This window comes from Pleurodeles waltl, chromosome 4_2, assembly GCF_031143425.1.
Source record: "Pleurodeles waltl isolate 20211129_DDA chromosome 4_2, aPleWal1.hap1.20221129, whole genome shotgun sequence".
NCBI lineage: Eukaryota > Metazoa > Chordata > Amphibia > Caudata > Salamandridae > Pleurodeles > Pleurodeles waltl.
The window spans coordinates 696,562,374-696,582,578 of NC_090443.1; the positions used below are offsets into that span (position 1 = coordinate 696,562,374).

Consider the following 20,205-nt stretch of genomic DNA (forward strand, 5'->3'; position numbering starts at 1 on the left):
AGAAACAGGTAGTGACGTCATGTGCTTAATACAGGTATGTCCTGCCATCAAAAGGTGCCTGTAATAGAAAAAAAAAGACTATCATGTTATGCACATTACCACCCATTACCAATTTAATTGCTTGAAACCAAGAGAACCTTGCACTTTCTAAATGCCACTGGTATTTAAATACTAACATTTTATATATTTTATTTTTAGGTGATAACTGTTTACAGCCTACCCGGCATGGATTCTGATTGGCTGATGGGTGAACGGGGGAATCAGAGTGGAAAAGTGCCTATCACGTATTTAGAGCTGCTAAACTAAGACTGTATTGTATTAAAAAGTGCCAGTAATGGTGACACCATATTTATATGCAATTAACTCTTTATATAAAGCAGAATACGTGTCTTCCATGTTACTGTCTTAAAAACAATATCGGCCATTGATGTTACTGCCAATACCATTGCATGGTGTATACTCCAGAACTTGACATATAACTTGTGTTGAAAGCTTTTACTTTGTGCCAAGAATATGCATTTTCTTACCAGATATAACTTAGTCCTCCTTTTCAATAACCTATATTGAAAACTGGAAACACTGTTTTCTACCGAATTTTGACATTGAAGGCAAGCTTTTTGTGTAAAATAAATGTATTGTAACTTATTATTGTTGAACTCTTTACTTTCTGTATTATGGAGAATGTGAAATAAGCACCTTGACTGGTTCTCCTCATGAGCTCTTCACTGAAGATAATAAACATAGGACTGTCCCACTCATATGCAGTGTCCTTGAGCACTTCAACAAAATATGTCTCCGAAAAAAATATTATTCTGTGTTTGGGTGAATAATATACATGCACCTTAAAGCACAGTAGAAGCTAAGTTAATGGTTATGAAATACATCCAATACACCCCTGAACTTAGCCAGTTATGGTCAGCTGAGCAAAACATTACTCAAACGCCTGATGGGAATTCACCCACAAAATGGTACTGCCCATGATACTGCAAATGAGATCAACTGCATCACTGATCACGTTACAGATCACCTTACTATTCACATTATGGATGACATCACTTTTGGTACAGTATCATTTCTTTGGATATGTTATTAATTGATGTTAGGTTCTCAGTTTTCTTCGTTGTTGTGTAAATGTGAGTTTTGTGAGAAGCTAGGTTGTTCGTTGACTGGGGTGTGTGCTCTGGTCAAGCAACAGCCACAATCCCTTGCAGTGTGAAGTAGAACAAGTCAGTAAATAAACCTGTGCTTAACCCTGGGGAGCTTATCTTGGAGGCAATGTGTAAAATATTTATGCAGCACACAAATAGTACTAAAGTGAAAACTTAACACAAGAAAATTCCCAAAACAATTTAGGAAAATAGTCAGTTTTAATAAATTGTCACCAAAATGACAATAATCCAGTCAGTAGAATCAGACTTATGAATTTTTAAACGTTTTATTAAATGTAGCACTTAAAAGATCAAAGTCGCATGAGACCCGGTCAGAGTTTTACAGTATGTCGAACCATGTTGGAGTGTGGTTTAGGCATAAGATGTGGATTGGGCCCAGTCAGCGCTTACCCTTGTACATAGACTCATTTGTGAGAAAAATATTCTGAGAAGGTAAGGTTCAGTGGGCAAGGCACCAGGAGGTGTCTGAGGAGGGAGTGTCATTGTTGGATAGCCTCTGGTTGAAGCCAAAGTGAAAATGTTGTGTTCAGACTTAGGGGGTCATTATGACCTTGGCGGTCACCAGACTGCCACATGATGACTGTGCCGGAGCCGCCACAGTCCAACCATCGACACAACCAGGCTGCAAGCAGCGCTGCCGTGGGGATAACGAGCCCCCATCTGCCATGGAAAGGCTGGCGGAATGGGGGGGGGGCGGTATGGGGGCCCCTACACTGCCCCATGCACAGCCCTGTAACGCATTCCACTGCCCGAATTATGGGCAGTGGAATGCGCGATGGGTGCTGCTGTACCACCAAATTGCCGCCTACTCCATTAGGAGCCAGCGGCAATGTTAAGGTACTATTGCCCGTTGGGCCAGCGGGGAACTTAGATTGGGACCGGCGGGGTTCAGGCCACCTATGTGGCATTATGGCAGGATGAGGCCGCCCGCCAAAGTCATAATGGGGGCCTTAGTCTCTGAAACTGAAGTCAAAAATCTCCTCCAAGGCAGAAGGCTGTAGCTGAAGACAGTTCCACAAGGCCGGATACCTTTTTAGGGAAGGACTGCTGAAAGCAGTTTTTAGCCATACATTTTTTTTGGTTCCGGTCTCCTCCTTTTACTCAGAGCAGTTTTTAGCCATTAATTTTCTACATCTCTGCTTTTAGATTTTTAGCTAAAGGGTCAGCTTCAGTACCACACGCACGGGTCCAGGTCAGGTGGGGCACCACTTTGAGGGTTAGGACTCATTCAGACTGGTTTCAGGTGTGGGTCTGAGGTGAAGGGAGCCTTTTGTGTTCCTGAGGCTCAGATCAGGAGGCCAGCAAACTCACCCTTTGGAGTCCCTGTGCAAGTCTAGTCCTTCTTCCCAAGTCAAGATGGCGCCAGTTCAGAAAGAAATCAATTCAGAAAGGCAGCAGTTGATCCGCATATTGGCAGTCCTTTCAGCAACACAGAAGTCCTTTTTTTCTGGCAGAGTATCCACTGGTCCAGAAGTTTACTGAAGAGTTGGTGTCTGTGGCCCTACTTTTATACCCTGGTGTCCTAGTTCTGAAAGGTGGAAGACATTTAGGGGAGACCTATATTTAATTAAATGGGAGTTTAAGGCTTGGCAAGGGGGTTTTAATGCCAAATCGACATGGTAGTTTAAAACTGTATTCAGGCACAGTGGCCGGCCTAGGACATGTTTTAAGGTGCTACTTAAGCGGGTGGCACAGTACTGCAGGCCCACTGGTAACATTTAATTTACATGTCCTGGGTATATGGTCTACCGCTCTACTAGGGACTTACAATTAAATTAAACATTTCTGTTTGTTATAAGCAAATTTAACCCTGTTTGAGGAAAGGGAGCACAAGAATTTTAGCACTTGTTAGCAGTGGTAAAGTGCACAGAGCCCTAAAAAGTTAAGCAACATGGAGAGGAAGAGCTAAAAAGGTTTGAGGGGAGACCACTCTAAGGCTGACAGGTCTAACAAGTTTATAAGCACTGCATTTGGTAGGTTGGTTATGGCTTTCATGTGAGGGGCCATGGTAAAGATTTGCTCAGCTAAAATTGACTTTGATTTTGCAGAGTAGTAAAACATGAATTAATCATTTTATTAGTACACTTGCTTCAAATAAGCAGCTTTATAGGGCAACATTTATTTTCACTGGCAAAGTAGGTTTGTGTAGTTGTATTTGTGTATTTTTGTGTGCCTACACTTGTTTAAAGAATGTATGCAAATTTAGTTATAATGTAGAAGAAGAAAACACTTTGAAAATAAGTGATCAGAGCTTTATTGTGGTTGTTAAATAAACATAAAGGGGGAAGCACAAATCAGTGCAATTAATGTGTAGTTTGTCCACACCAACTTCCCCTTTATGAGTTGCACAGAACTGTACCGCTGGGGGATGCAGCAAAGAGATTTCCAGGGATTTCAGACCCGGAGTTATTGCCGTGGCTGTCCCACCGCTGACGGGCCAGTGGTGCAGACCACCACATTACGAGTGTGGCGGTTTGGCCTCTGCCAAACTGCCATATCTCCACTGGTACCGCCAGGGTGGTAGGACAGCCGGGACAGAGAAAGACCGCCAGCAGTATGAGTCCGCTTTCTGCCAGGGTTTCCATGGCAGTAGCACCTCCACGAAAACCCTGGCGGAAAGGCTGCCGGCGACAGGAAATTCGCCGGCAGACGACTACCCCCAAACCGCCTCTGCAATTACAGTACCCCCCAATCCCTGTTCCATAACAGCACCCTCTCCCCTCACCCCCCTTCCATAAAAGCAGCAACCTCTCCCACCCCCTTCCTGAAGCAGCCCCCTTTTCATACAGGGAGTGCAGAATTATTAGGCAAGTTGTATTTTTGAGGATTAATTTTATTATTGAACAACAACCATGTTCTCAATGAACCCAAAAAACTCATTAATATCAAAGCTGAATATTTTTGGAAGTAGTTTTTAGTTTGTTTTTAGTTTTAGCTATGTTAGGGGGATATCTGTGTGTGCAGGTGACTATTACTGTGCATAATTATTAGGCAACTTAACAAAAAACAAATATATACCCATTTCAATTATTTATTATTACCAGTGAAACCAATATAACATCTCAACATTCACAAATATACATTTCTGACATTCAAAAACAAAACAAAAACAAATCAGTGACCAATATAGCCACCTTTCTTTGCAAGGACACTCAAAAGCCTGCCATCCATGGATTCTGTCAGTGTTTTGATCTGTTCACCATCAACATTGCGTGCAGCAGCAACCACAGCCTCCCAGACACTGTTCAGAGAGGTGTACTGTTTTCCCTCCTTGTAAATCTCACATTTGATGATGGACCACAGGTTCTCAATGGGGTTCAGATCAGGTGAACAAGGAGGCCATGTCATTAGATTTCCTTCTTTTATACCCTTTCTTGCCAGCCACGCTGTGGAGTACTTGGACGCGTGTGATGAAGCATTGTCCTGCATGAAAATCATGTTTTTCTTGAAGGATGCAGACTTCTTCCTGTACCACTGCTTGAAGAAGGTGTCTTCCAGGAACTGGCAGTAGGACTGGGAGTTGAGCTTGACTCCATCCTCAACCCGAAAAGGCCCCACAAGCTCATCTTTGATGATACCAGCCCAAACCAGTACTCCATCTCCACCTTGCTGGCGTCTGAGTCGGACTGGAGCTCTCTGCCCTTTACCAATCCAGCCACGGGCCCATCCATCTGGCCCATCAAGACTCACTCTCATTTCATCAGTCCATAAAACCTTATAAAAATCAGTCTTGAGATATTTCTTGGCCCAGTCTTGACGTTTCAGCTTGTGTGTCTTGTTCAGTGGTGGTCGTCTTTCAGCCTTTCTTACCTTGGCCATGTCTCGGAGTATTGCACACCTTGTGCTTTTGGGCACTCCAGTGATGTTGCAGCTCTGAAATATGGCCAAACTGGTGGCAAGTGGCATCGTGGCAGCTGCACGCTTGACTTTTCTCAGTTCATGGGCAGTTATTTTGCGCCTTGGTTTTTCCACACGCTTCTTGCGACCCTGTTGACTATTTTGAATGAAACGCTTGATTGTTCGATGATCACGCTTCAGAAGCTTTGCAATTTTAAGAGTGCTGCATCCCTCTGCAAGATATCTCACTATTTTTGACTTTTCTGAGCCTGTCAAGTCCTTCTTTTGACCCATTTTGCCAAAGGAAAGGAAGTTGCCTAATAATTATGCACACCTGATATAGGGTGTTGATGTCATTAGACCACACCCCTTCTCATTACAGAGATGCACATCACCTAATATGCTTAATTGGTAGTAGGCTTTCGAGCCTATACAGCTTGGAGTAAGACAACATGCATAAAGAGGATGATGTGGTCAAAATACTCATTTGCCTAATAATTCTGCACTCCCTGTAATAGCACCCCCACCATCCCTGCATACACACATACACATACACCCCGCATACACGCATTCACCAACACGCATACATACACTCATCACGCATACATGCACATTCACTCGTATACATACTCATTCACTCGCAGCAACAGACATGCATTCACACAAACATTCCAACACGAACTCACTTCTACAATCACATGCGCATTCAAACATGCATACACACAAGCATTCAAGCATGCATTCAAACACGCTTTCACACTTACATTCACACACACAGACATACACCCACTCACACATGCACACACAACACCCCCTCCCCTGTCAGACGATCGACTTACCTTGTCCAGCAAGGAGGTCATGTGCCAGGGAACAGGACCAGGCGCTTCCACTGCCGGCAGCGCCCCACCATCAGGACACCGCATGCCATATTACTGCTCGACATACAGCGGGTGGAGTCCTTTTGGCGTGGCAGAGGTGGAAGCGCCTATGCGCCGCTGACCGCCAGCATGACTGCTGAAGGATTTCTGCTCAAATTGTGGCGGAAATCCTTCAGTAGTCGTAATACGCCAGTGTTCTGGCTCCCGCTGCTTCGGCAGTCTGTGTAAAAGACCGCCGAAGTCGTTAAGAGGGCCTAAGTCTTTTTGTGGGGCCACAATTCAGTCACATACTTCAGCACGGGGCAAGCAGAAACGTTTCCTCAGCTAAAATCTGAAAGGTTGAAACCCTGGACTGCCCTGCTGCTGCCCCCACAACATAGATGAAAGAAAGTGCTACCCACACACTTACCACCTGCTGCGAGGAAGTGATTAATTTGTGCAGAGTTGTGAATATTATTCCCCTCAAAGGAATGGGAAAACATGCAAAATTTGGCTTGTATACTTTGGTCCCCATGTTATTTCTCATTCTTTGGGAACGCTCGTAATCCTCAGATACAGATGCAGGGATACCAGCTGGAATTGGAGATTTTACCCGTCTGGTGTTCTTGCACCCAAATCTTGAGAACTTATAATTGGACCCCAAATGCCTAGGTTTGAATTCATTGAGAATGTTAGGTATAGAGCTGTGCTCTTGGAATCATTGTAAGGAATGGTTCAGTATCAAGCTTGGGACATTTAGGCTGTGGTTGAGTAATTATCATTGTTTATTTCCGGTGCCAGAGAATAAAGATGATCCTTTTTGGTGGGGATGGACATGGCAGCTCCTTGAAGAGGCCTACTTTCTGCTTTTTCTTGAAGTGAGGGAGTCGGTCTGTAATGTTTCCACTGATCATGGTTATGTAGATTGAGTGCAATTGTCTTCTGGCAAAGAATTTCTTCATCAAGCCCCCTCTCAGAGAAATCCGTCATTGAAGAGGGTAGTACAATATATTGATTAATCTGCGTAGACGTTCTGACAGCTACCCACATATTTGTTGTCATCATTAATACTCATTAATAAGATAAGTTGGCAATGGCAATTGGCACTGTGCTTACAAAAAAGTATATTTTGATGAATTCATAGAAACAGGACTTTTCTGCAGGATGTCTCTGATACAGGGACATTCCTGCAACGCACAGAAGGTAAAATAGTTCAAGAAGCAAGAATGTACCCAAACGAAATGAGTCTGATGAAGAATAAAATGATTGTCTTGATAAAAGATCCCGAGACTGTTAAGTGCAAACAGTGTTTACAATGTATGCATATGCTGATGCTATGCTTGTATGGTACAATTGTGGGCAGTGTGTAATGTGGTAATAAGTAGGTTGCAAGGTACGATATGGTCACTTCTATTTAGTTTGGCAAATATATCCCTTCTGAGTACTGTTAAAATTAGGTTGGCGGTGGTTGAAAGCAGTGAACAAGTCCATTGGTAAGCAACGATGTGTTCTGCACACATTTGTTAATTTGAAAGGGGTAACGTACGTGTTGTAATAATTTACAGTAGCTACATAAGGGGGGATGTTCAGCCAATCCATCATGCTGGATTCTACTGACCCAATCTGAAACAATTAAATGCATTATTTTTAGAAATCTGTTGATGTTTTGTCAATTCATGATCCTTACATTATCCTTATTGTGTGCGTTACATACTATAAGTGGCAAATTTATGGCATTTTGGATTAGTGTTTAGTGACCCATAACTAACCTTTACCTGTTTTTTAAATGAATTTCTAAGGGTCGGGGCGGGGATGGGGGGGCCTGATGTACTGGTGTACTTGTCAACTGCCATGTACTTCTGGGCTGCGCACGCTGTACTTAAAAGTAACACTGAGAAACAAGAGGGATCACACACTTCTATCCATAATCTAAAACGTACAGTTCCAGAAATAACACCTCTAAAACGAGATTATATATTTACATTAGAATTATGCTCTGCTTCTATCACAAACGGATCTTCAGAGACTCGACCATCATCAATAGAATACAATTTGCAGTACTCACATAAGCTGAAGAATTTTAATCTGTAATTACACATGAAAAGCCATCAATAAAAAATGTAATCTTATACTTTTTGGCATGTCGCAGCAGGTGAGCCATCACCAATATACTCATGACTTGCATAAAAGGCTTATTTCACACATCCTTCGAGTTGAAACCATGTCTCCTGTCCTTACCACTTGACCTTCCAAATGAATTACTATTGAGCTTTTCCCACCTGACTTACTGACCCTGACTGTATTAAGTATTTTCTAACAACAGTTTTGCCATCAAATGCACAATGTACTAGGACAACCAAACAACACAATGATATGCATTTCATCCATTCGAATCACAGACACAAAAAGGAATTAAAATTGATAAATGTGTTATTTTAAGTAACTATACCTAAGTTAACTATAACTTGTGCCCTCCCCATGCACAGTTTTCCCATCAATAATTTTACTGGGAGGAGGATGCAGAGTACGTGTCCCCGACATCTGCCTCCCCACAGTATTCTAATGAATATTCTAATGAACAACTAGATTGCTAACATTCTGTATTTATTACAAAAATGTGGCACGCCTGACGTCATCTTGATGTATTCAAAACTGTAATAGAAATTATAAAAAGTGAGAGGGTCTTACCCCCGTTACCCATAGAAATTATGGTTAGTGCTCTAAAAAACTAAAATGAGGACATATTTTCTATGTTCTCAAAGAGCAGCAAAGCATTTTTTAATTATTTGCTATATTTGTTTTGTTTTATCCAATTGATTGCTTGATTATATGTTACACTTAGGGGAGAGGATGTGGCGTTACGGCCAGAGCTGCAGACTTTGTAACTGGGGAACCAGGTTCAAGTTTCGGCATCAATTTGACATCCTGTGGTTCTGGGCAAGTCACTTAATCTCCCCATGCAAAAAACAAAATGAATGTGCCCTTGTGTAATGTAACTGATGCTTATGTAAAGCACTCCAATGCCTATGGGTCAAGTCTGTGCTATATAAAACTGCAAAAAAAATAAATAAGTGTTTTGCACTCTTCATTATTGGGCTGGACTTGAGTTACATTTGGGCTCTTTTTTCTCTGGTGGCCTCTTGGGAGACTTAGGGTCTAATTAGATAATGGCGGATGGCTTCCTCTGTCACAAGTGTGACTGATATCCAGTCCACTGAAATCTAAATCCCATAGGACATAATGGGTTTTATATTTTGGGGGATGGAATATCCAGCACCGTTGAGACGGAGTAACCCATCCACCAATATCTAAATCAGGCTGTAATTTGTTATAAAGCTCCCTAATTCCCTCATTTACTGGAGTTTCCTCACTAGAAAATGCTTTCAGTTTTCCACTTCAATTCCATCAAGATAGCGTTCAAATGTGCCACACGTTTGGCATAAATTCTGAATGTTAGCAATCTAGTTGCTCATTAGAACACTAGTAGACCTGCTGGTTACCAGGGTGTTAACTGGTAGTTTGCTGCTGGTGTTGAAAGTGCATGTTTCAATCTGCATGTCAGAATGTTTTAATGAAATAGAAGAGGAAGATGTTTGAGAACTTAATTAAAACATGTCGGAATTTTTCTTTGTACAGCACTAACCATAATTTCTATGACAAAACAACCCCTCTTATTCCAAATTACATGTTTTACGTTTTACCAGTTTGATTTAATCAGGACGACTGTAGGTGTACCACACGTTTGTGTTAAGACTTAGCGCTCTAGTTGTTTTTAAGAACACTCTGGGAGGCTGCAGTTGAACACTAGGGAATCAGCTGACAGGCTGCTCCTATTGGAAGTACATGTTTTACTGAGAATGTCAGACTTCATTCTCATATGGCTGAGAAAGATAGAGTGAATTTATAGAAAATATGCTCTCAATTTAGCTTCAGAAGCACCTTCCATAAGCTCAATAGGAAAATCATGATTCATGAAATCCCAGCAGAAGACTTTTTTTTACAGGGTAAAACAACTTAGAACACACAGCAATTGCTACAATTAGTAAGGCACCATCATCAAATTATTTACATTGTAATTAAAATGTATCACTCTTTATATATAGTGGTAGTGTATGGTCGTTGAATCTTTATTTTCTATGACTCTGATGTAATATATGCTCCTGGACAGTTAGTATAGTACTAACTACATTTTGTTTGTGACAGTGACATCTCAGCACATACATACGCATAAACCTTTTTAATTCCCATAGGAAAATTTGCTTTCCAAAACCCTAAAAAAACACAGCTGAACAGAATTAGATCAAATATGTAACAAAGTCAGAACTTTACTCAGTAAGCATGCATTTTTTAATTTGGTGTAAATCACTTTGCTAGAAATTAGCATTTAAAAATGTTCTTGGGGTGTGCATTAAGTAGTTAATACTTAGAGATATCTGGTACCACAGTATCTCTGCAGACCCAAAATTCAAAGAATATTCCATTCCGATTGGCTTCAAGAGCTTTTTCTCCTGTTGGGCATAAAGTAAATAAATTTTATTGAGGAATCTGCAGTACCAGCACCTGGTGCAGCAGGACCTAGTGAAGCTCTATTGAGATCTGTGGTACAACTGTAGGACCCAGCAAACACTCCCCCATTGTGGATCCACATACCGATTGCTACTCTGCAAGCTTCTCCACCATGGTGTCTTGGTCTTCTGCAGGCTCGGTTTGTTGGTACTGGGTTTGCAATACTGATTCTGGTACAACGGTTCAAACACCAGCGAATGAAACTTTCGAGTAAATGCTGCATCTTGGTAGAAAAACTTGTGGGTTGGTCCCCATTATGCCCATGCCCAGCAGGGGGGTTGGCTATAAGCAGAGGGTTGGACGAAGGACCTGCCCAATGGCACAGCCCGGTGACCAGTCCTCTACTGCGTATGGCCCTCTTTAGGAGGGTTGGGCGCTGGGTCTGGCTGACAGACCTATGTCCAAACCTCTCGTGCAGTGGAGGGGTTGGCCAATATCCGTCTCTGGCCAACCTCTGTGACCAGCACTCCATTATACATGGTTGTCTTGGGGAGGGTTGCTCCAGTGGAGCGGTTAGGTACATGTGGAGAGTTAGACATATGCTCAGTTTAGAATATGATTGAAAACTACAGAAATTCACTGACAAAAACAAAGGTCAAAGTGACCTTATAATTAGGTTTAGTAAAAAGATCTAAGAATGTAAAAAAAAAAAACAGGATTTTGCTAAATAAAACAAAGGTCAAAGTAATGTTCTAGTTAAGTTTTGAAAAGAGATAAGAACAAACTTTAAAAAAAAAGATAGTCACCAGTTATAGTTCAGTGAACTAACTGTAACAGGTGGCCAACCGTTGATGATGGCGGTCTTGTCTTAGTAGAGCTCCAGCTTGGTGCCCAGGAATCCTGACTCATCCGCTGTTAAAAATATAAGCAAAACACAGACCGATACTCCACACTGGAGGGGAGCCCCAGGAGTGACAACTGAACTATTCATCACCCATTTTGCCTGCAGAGCGACATGCTGATATGCCCTAATGGAAGTGAACACATGGGCCGCAGCTTAGCTGTGTAAGCTGATGTGGATGAGCTGCACCCTCTATTATTGCCACTGCTGGACTCTCCATGAGTTGCCAGCTCCCCTGTATGAGACAGCCCCTGGTGACCCCTGTCACAGCCTGTGGGCCCCCCCAGGCTCAACAACTGCATCCAAATGCACCTCCAGACCAGGGGAGCAGAGACACCACCCCCATGCCAAAGGTAGACGAGCTTGGCAAGTGACACTAGATGGAACAGGCGCGTGGAGAATGGGGACAGTGTGGCTGATTGGTGGCCGGGTGGAGCTGTGCTGCTGGTGGCACCCAGAGCAACAGGTGCCATTCAGAATCCTGCAGCATGGGTTTTAAGGACCGGGGGTCCATCCCATGATGGACGCAACAATGAATTAAGGAGGTGGGTGGTGTTTCTCCAGAACTTGGCTGGGCTTGCAGTGGTTGCCCGGTGTGGCCCCGGGCCGAGCCACAGTGTACGGTGACCCCCTGTGCTGAAGGCAGCAAAGCAAGGAGACCTTAACAGATATGGGCCCAAAGCTCACGGCTTGAGTTTGCCTCCCTGCAGATCCCAGTGGGGATAATCCTTTGACTGGCTGGTGAGGACTCTTCCATTGCTACTGACTCCTACCTGGGGCATGGTTAAGGCCTGCATGGTGGGGGAGGGTCCCATCCAGATGTAATGAGAGGTGACTCACTAGTACTGCACCTAGCAGTCAATGCTGGATGCCAGTGCCGTTGGCCCCTGGCGATTCCCAACCTGGGGTGCTGTAGCTGTCACCTTGAGCTGCCTGTGAAGCCCCACTATTGAAGACGCCTTCTGAATTACCAGCCTGCTCTGATATAGGCCCACCCATGACATGGACCGGCGCACCTTCATTGGGCCTGCATTACCCAATGGGATCAAAGCATCAATGGAAGTGGTGAGAATCCTGTGGGTTGGGGTAGCCTGATGCCCCTGCTTCCTCCCCCCCCACCCCCCCCCCCCAGTAATGGCAGCAGTGATACGCCTTGACTTTCACCCTGCAGCGATAGAGATACATAGACTACTACTGGGCCATCCATGGCTTGTGTGTGATACAATTGCGGATGGGTTGGTCATCAATGACCTGCACTACTTCCGCCTGACTGCCTACTGCCTCGTCTTGAAAATCAGAGGCTGCTCCTAGACTGATGAAGAAGTGACACCTGCTCATCAGCATTGTGAGGACCTTGGCCGCCTTTTGGATGCTGGCACTTTTCCATCTCTTCACACCAACCGTGGGGTTGCACTAGTTAGATATCACTTGGGACATCCCCATGTGGTGCTTACTGATGCTCCAGACACATGGCTAGAGACTTGGCCGGACAGCTGCTCAGGGAGGTAATCTTCAGCACTTTCTGTTGACCTACTTAGCTTATTAAATCTATCTCCACCTGCTCCTTGGACCTTCCTACGCCTCTTTTACTATCACTAGCATGGGGCGCACTAAACCCATGAAATTCATAACCAAGCATGGTGGTGGTCTGTCCTAACATGGTCTCTTTGATGGCTCTTCTACCCATACGCTTGAAAACTATGTCGCACCTACATACTTCGCACCCTCGCTAGATAAACTGGATGTGATGCTCCAGGAAATTCAAGACTCTAGATCTGCAGTCGAACACCACTTAGATACCTTGTCAACAGATTCTGGGATCTACCAAGAGGATCACCATTAACTCTCCAAAAAAAGGTAGTGACTGCTGAGAATGCTATATCTACGTTGGCTCTAGTGCAGGCTTTGCATACCACAGCACTTTCATATATCAACATAAAAAGCAGATTTCTGTCCTCTATGATAGAGCCGAGGACACGGAAGGCTGCACCTGTTGCAATATTGTACGCATTCTAGTGATGCCTGAGGTAGAGGAGGGCTTTAACCCATCGCAATTTGTTGAACACGGGCTCCAGACATCGGTGGCCCCCAAGGGCTTTCGGCCCTGTTTGCTGTGGAGCATACTCACAGGGTGTAGACTAGACACTCTCCCCTGGGAACCCCATTGCACCCTGTGATTGTGTGAACTCTCAATTTTAGGGACTGGGATACACTCCTTCAGAAGGTCAGGGAAAGGGCTTCTATAACGGTGGACAATGTCAGTGTCTTTTTTTCCCAGATCATACCTTGGAGGTGCAACAGAGATGCTCTTCCTTCTTGGCGGTCAAGAGGCATTTGCGCACTGAGGGCCTCACCTACCCCCTGATATACTCGGCACATTTGAATGTGCTCCACAGCTAAAAGTCCATATTCTTTGATTCCCCAAATGATTTATAGTACTGCCTGGAGCAGAATTAGCCCAGCATGAAATGGCCTCCTCCGGTGGAGCACCCTCCAAGGAAGAAACGTGCCTTCACGACATGTTTGATGGAACCCGGCTCGTAGAACAGCTTTAGCAGTGGCGCCATCTCCACAACAGGCTCTGGAGGTCAGGAGGGCTTTGACGTCCATCTTCCAGCTCCTTGGACAGCATCAACTCTGACTCGAATGCAAGCATGGCACTCTTCCCCACTGTAACACCACAGACTGCTGATCGATTGAACTGAATCAAGCTACAGTTTGGACCTTCCTTGTTCTTCCCACTGCCATGCCTGGCATATAGCTCAGCTAAGTTTGATGCCATTATCATATTCCTTTCACAGGGGCCAACTGGGAGGAAGGCAGAGTCTATTGATAGCAGCTCAAAATATTTTTGGCCTTTCCTTCCTGTTTGTCTTCTGTCAGTGCTACATTGCAGATTGCACTCGGGTTGTGTCTTTACATACACATCCTTTCCTTCCCATATATGAGATTGGGAATCCTTAATCAGGATCTATATCTCTTGAAGGGTCTTGCTGTTAATTCTTACTGCGTTTCCCAGGGAGATCGTGGGTGGGGTGTTTTTTTATGACACAACCTACTCCTTGGGTACATTGATCTCCCCTCTGCAAGCAATTGCCCAATGTCTCATTTGCATAGTAATGCATGTTTATCTGTTTGTTTTTTAGTTGAATATGAAGTTCCGTTGGACCTAGTATTTGTGATGTTCCTTCTGTCATTGTTTGGTTTACTGTCTATCACGCACATCGATCTGGGTTGAGGGTCTCTACAATGCTCACTGATATTACTACACTCTCATGTCGACTACACCAGAACACTGTAAGGTAGTCACCTGGAATGTGAGGGGGTTGGGATTGATCCACAAATGGCACAGAGTCCGGGCGCAACTTCACAGCCGAAATGCGAACATTGTTTATTTACAGGAAACTCACCTCACTACTCCAAAACTGTGCAATAAATTAAACTATTTGCCACCACCTATCCCGGGTTTGCCTGGGGCTCGGCCGTCTGGTTGAGGGCAGGGGTCTCCTTTGAAGCACAGGAATTTAAAATGGCCACGAATTAGTGTTACGCCCTGGTCCAGGGATCACTGGATGGGGAGGTGTTGGTTCTGGGCTGAGTTTACATGCCTAACACGGATCAGGATCTTTTTTCACAGCGGTTGTCCACTCTTTTAGCAGAGTGGTCTCATCTTCCTTGGCTGATAGGAGGAGACTTTAATGCAGATTAGATGTGGCACTTGACCACTCTCACCCACCTCTGCTACACACAGGAGCCCACAAGCAAGCTAAGGGCTTGGGGAGCTGGGTATCTAATTGGTCCTTGATATTGAGAGGGAACATAATAGAGGCATGCATGAATACTCCTTTCCCTCCCCCCCCCCCCACCCCCCTACAGCCCCCATCCTCGCTTAGACCGTCTCTTATGCACATCACACATGGTTGGGAACTTGACAGGGAATACCTACCTGAGAAAATACTTTCTCAGACCATAATCCACTAGACAATGTCCTGATTTGGAGCAGGGTCCCCGATACCTATTTTGACTCCGCACATGCAGCCTACACTGCTTGAGGATGTGGTCTTTTGCGACACCCTTGGTACAGCCATTGACTCCTACTTTGCAGATAACGAAGGAATGGCCTCCATGCCACTCGTTGAATGGGTGGTGTTTGTATTGTATTCTATTGTATTTATAGAGCGCATTCCGTCCATAGCATCGAAGAGCTAAGGAGTGAGTGAAGCCGGGGGAGCCTAAGTGCGAACAAAGAAGATCAGTGTGACTACCCAAAAAAGCATTGACACTAGTTAGAAAAGAGCCAAGTTTTTAGCGGCTTCCAGAAACTGAGGTACATATCTTCCTTCCTAATGGACAGCGGAAGAGAGTTCCAGAGTTTCGCCGCCACCTCCGAGAAGGCTTTATCCTCCCATCAAGCCCTTCAACACCAGGGCACTGAAATTAGATTGAGAGCAGAAGATCTGAGAGGACGACAAGGCGAATATTGCTGCAAGGAAGAGACAAGATATTTACAGCCTTCCAAGTTGAGAGCTTTATGTGTGAGGCAGTGTATTAAAAATAATGCACTTTTACACCGGGGACTAGTGCAGCTGCCTCAGGCTGCTACTGGCAGATGCTGAGCGCAGGAGATCCAAAACAATGCGAGCCACAGCATTCTGAATCAGCTGTAATCTATAAAGGGAGCCCTTGCTGATATGTAACAACAGAGCACTGCAGTAGTCAAGTTTAGAGATAACTAAGGCTGAAATCACTGTGATTCTGAGTTCCTCCTGAAGAAAAGGAAAGATTTTCTTGAGCATTTTCAGAGACCAGTAACAACATTTAACAGTACGGTTTACTTGTTGCTCAAAAGAGTCTTATCAAATAAAATTCAGAGGTTTCTGGCCGTTGAGCTCGGGACTGGACACTCATTGCAAGACTGTGGCCACCAGCGGGAGCTCCAGAAATTAGTGTTTAAACCAAAGAAAAGAATTTCTGTCTTTTCTCCATTCATTTTAAGCCAATTATAGCTCATCCATTTGTTAAATCTCGCTCATGCAATTATAAAATCTGTCTGCCACCTCCTCCTAATTCTGATTGACAGGGATGATCAGCTGAGTGTCATCAGCATAGGAGACTACTTGAAAACTGAACGAGCGGACCAGTCTGGCTAGTGGAGCAACAGAGATTAAACAGAGTAGGGCTGAGAGAAGACCCTTGTGGAACCCCACAGGGGAGTTGAAACGGGGTAGCCTTGTAATTACCACTGCTTACTGTGATGGATCTATCCAACAAAAAGGATTTAAAGATATCTATGGCCTTTTCTCTGCTCCTGCTCGATAGAGGCGTTGGATCAACAATTGAGGGGAGATGGTATTAAACGCCGTTGAGAGATCCAGCAATACAAGAATGGCGCCCTCTCCCAGATCCACTCATCTCCGAATAATGTCAGCTGTCAAGACGAGCGGATTCCGTACTATGTGCTTTACGGAACCCGTGTTTTCACCCTTAATTAGGCCCGTGTTGAGAGGGGTCAAGGCCGCCACTGGCCTGAAGAAAGCCAGCCAGTTCGATGTTGAGATGTTTCTTCTAAAGCTTGGCCGTGGAGGGAAGTAAAGAAATGGGTCGAAGATTTTTCAAATCATTTGGTGCGCCGCCCGCTTTCTTTGTAAGCGGAATCACAATGGACTTCTTCCAGAAGGGAGGGAAGCACCCCTCCTTCAAGATGTCATGGTAAACCGGTTCAAGCGCAGCAGAGACCAGGTCAGGTACTAGCTTTAATATCTTAGGAGGACAAGGATCGTTAGGGGATCCTGATTTAAGGTGGTAATTTGGAGGGTGTCCATAGTTTCTACCACAGGCGCTAGATATACTGTTCTCCAGGAAATACAATATACGTAAACAGGGTTGGGATACCTAGAACAGGAGACAGCACATGACCCAATGCGGCTAGGGGACCACCAGCACACTTGAATAGCCCACGCAGAACGACTAGAACGGTGGCGTCCCCTTGACCATAAATCATATATACAAAATATACACTCTGAGGGCGAGAGAGCAGAAACATTAGCTCTCATGATACGTCTGCCAATGTCTCCCACCCTGATTCTTAGTCACATCACCTTCCAGCTTACCCTGTACCGCACAGGTAGATATTAATGAGCCATTCCACTCTTATTACACTGAGCTCTATAGGGTCCATCCCGCTGGTCTCAGACAGACGCATTCTTAAACCACTTAGGGCTCTCTCAGATCACAGCAGACACACACAAGTTGCTGGAGGCTTCCCTGACCCCAGGGGAATTGCGTACCACCAGGAAAGAGATGGCACATAATGAAACACCAAGCATAGACAGCCTGCCCATCGAAATTCATTCTACTTTTGCCTCCCGAATGATACTGAAGCTTGAGAAGGTGTACATCGCATCCCTGGAAATGGGAACATTACCTCCCACCACTAAACAAGCTCTAGTTACCTCACTGCTTAACCCTGGCTGTTACCCGAAAGATCTGTCATCATATAGGCCACACTCTCTCCTGACTACTGAATGTAAACTTCTTAGTAAAGTATTGGCCAACAGACTACTCCCCCTGTTTTTGAATTTATTAAATATAGATCAATGTGGTTCTGTTCCACATCGCAGCACATCACTTAACATTCGCCGCCTCTATCAAGTGATGGAAAAAGCACATGGTATCTTGCCAGATGTCTATCCCTAAACTTCCAGCAGGTCTTTGATTCTATAGACTGAGACTATATGTTTACAGACCTTCACTATACCCCTGCCTTTATAAATTGGATTAGACTGCTATATGCTGTCCCGATGATGAGAGCCAAAACTGGTGCACATATTTCCACAGAATACACAATAGGTAGAAGAACTAGACAAGGGTGCCCATTGTCACCACTGTTATTTGTTCTGGCCCTGGAGCATTTAGCGCAAATGTTTTGGCAAGATGTGGCGGATTGGTGCATCCGGAGCTGTCCCCAGACTCATGGAAATTCCCCTATATGCAGATGACATGTTCGTTTATATCGGAAATCTACATTTAGACCTTACATCAGTCACTGTCCTCCTGAAGTTATTTGAAACCTTATCCAGCCTCCCAGTCAATCACGCCAAATCTTATGCCTTTTCCTTTCAAGATACTATCTTATGGGATGCAATCACCATGGGGTGGCAGACTATGCCAGTTGCCTGGTGCACATTTTGCTATTTACGCATCCTAGTCTATAGGTCGTCTACAGACCTATTGGACTGGAATCTTTTTAAGGCTGTTTCAGCACTCCCAAGTGCAGGTAAAGTTCTGGGTCACTGTACCTCTTTCAGTAACAGGTCGACTTGCCTTTTCAAAAATGGTAATGTTTCCCCAAATTGCTTTACTATTTTGTTAATATTCCTCTAATAATCCCACGTGGGTTTTTTAAATCCCTAGACTCTCTCCTACTCAACTTAAGCTGGGGCTCTGGTAGTCGGTGCGTTAGCCTCTAAAAACTACAATTACCAACAGACAGTGCTGGGTTGGGAGTCCCCTATTTTTTGTTCCTATTGCTTTGCAGCCCATCTGCAATGGCTTTCTCTTTGGCTGGAATGTACCTGCAGGAGATAGATTATAGACACTCGATGTTATGTGCAGGCCGTTTGAATAATTTACTGCTTCTGAGGGTTGTGCTCCCCTGTACTCCTACACAACGCCCTAATGTATTACAGATCAGCGCTCCGCTCCACACTTGATGTCACATCTTATGCACTGAATGTGCCTTTATGTTGTGTGCTTACTCCAATAGGCAGGTGCATGTCAATAAGATTAGCACCATGGGAGGAGGTTGGGGTTACCACGGTTGGTGATCTGTTTGAGGACGGCACAATACTATCCCATTAAAGACTTTACACAACTCCATGTGCTAAGGAGGACACTTCATTACACATGCTAACATTACACATTATATTCGTCTCCACTGGTCACTAGCAGGTGCAGAACCAACCACACAACGCTTGTCCAAGTAGTACATGACATAGGAACGACTAGGGATTTAGTCAAACAGCTCTACCGAGATATACGCTTCAACTTACATGTCTCAGTTACACCACTGGGGGCCACGTGGGAAACGGACCTTGGCTTTGTACTCCACAACAAGGAATGTAAATTCTTATTGGAATACCCAAGCTTGATACCCTGAAACATGAGATTCAAGTTCGTTAAGTTCTCGTTGCTGCACAGGGCATACCTCACACCTTCGAAATTACACAGGATATTCCCTACCCAACCCTCCTCATGTCCGCATAGTCATACAGATGGCACAGGTCTGCTGCACGTGGTCCTGTCCCATACTGCTCCCTTTTTGGGATGACATTAGAGAAGCCTTGTCTCCCTTACAGGGCACCCTCATTGGGACGCGATGAAATACTGCGTGACGGGACTCTACCCTAGACCCAGAACATTAAAAACTGAAACGCAATTTGTAGACCTAGCACTTCTGGCCAAGCGACGCAGTTGGTATTCCTCCTCAGCACCTTTAGTGATTGGATGACGAGAGGAAGTTTGGCGCTGGGGGTCGGCTGAGAGCTCTTCATTACATAGGAATACTGTGTACTACGTGAACGGCCCATAGCCATGGAGTGGGATGCCATGCTGGAAAACCTCAAAGCGCAGGGAGAGGACATTAACTAATTCTGTACGGGGTGGTGTTGATCGCCTTGATTGGCCCTATTACTGCTGGGGTACCCCTCCCCCACCCCCTTCTTGCATGGTGCACACAAGGGCGATGTTCCATCAATTAAGCAAGGGGACCTTCTCTATTCATTGTTCATTATCTTCAAATTGTGAATTGTTAGATGATATGGCAGATTTGTTTTCTTTTCTTTTTTCCTTTCCTTTGGTCTTGTTTAAGAGGGTGGGAGAGGGAGGATTTAAGATGCAGACATGTATGTCTCATGTTGCATTACTACGTACACCA

General features: G+C 44.5%; 1 protein-coding gene across 1 annotated transcript in view; it reads left to right on the forward strand.

The window, feature by feature from the left end:
- Nucleotides 1-645, forward strand: part of SH3GLB1 (SH3 domain containing GRB2 like, endophilin B1) — a 184,843-nt gene extending 184,198 nt beyond the window's left edge. Inside the window, exon 9 of the mRNA XM_069232301.1 lies at nucleotides 199-645. Within this exon, the coding sequence (XP_069088402.1) occupies nucleotides 199-306 (108 nt within the window). The 3' untranslated portion in view covers nucleotides 307-645. The remainder of the gene's footprint in view (nucleotides 1-198) is intronic.
- The last annotated feature ends 19,560 nt before the right edge of the window (nucleotides 646-20,205 follow it).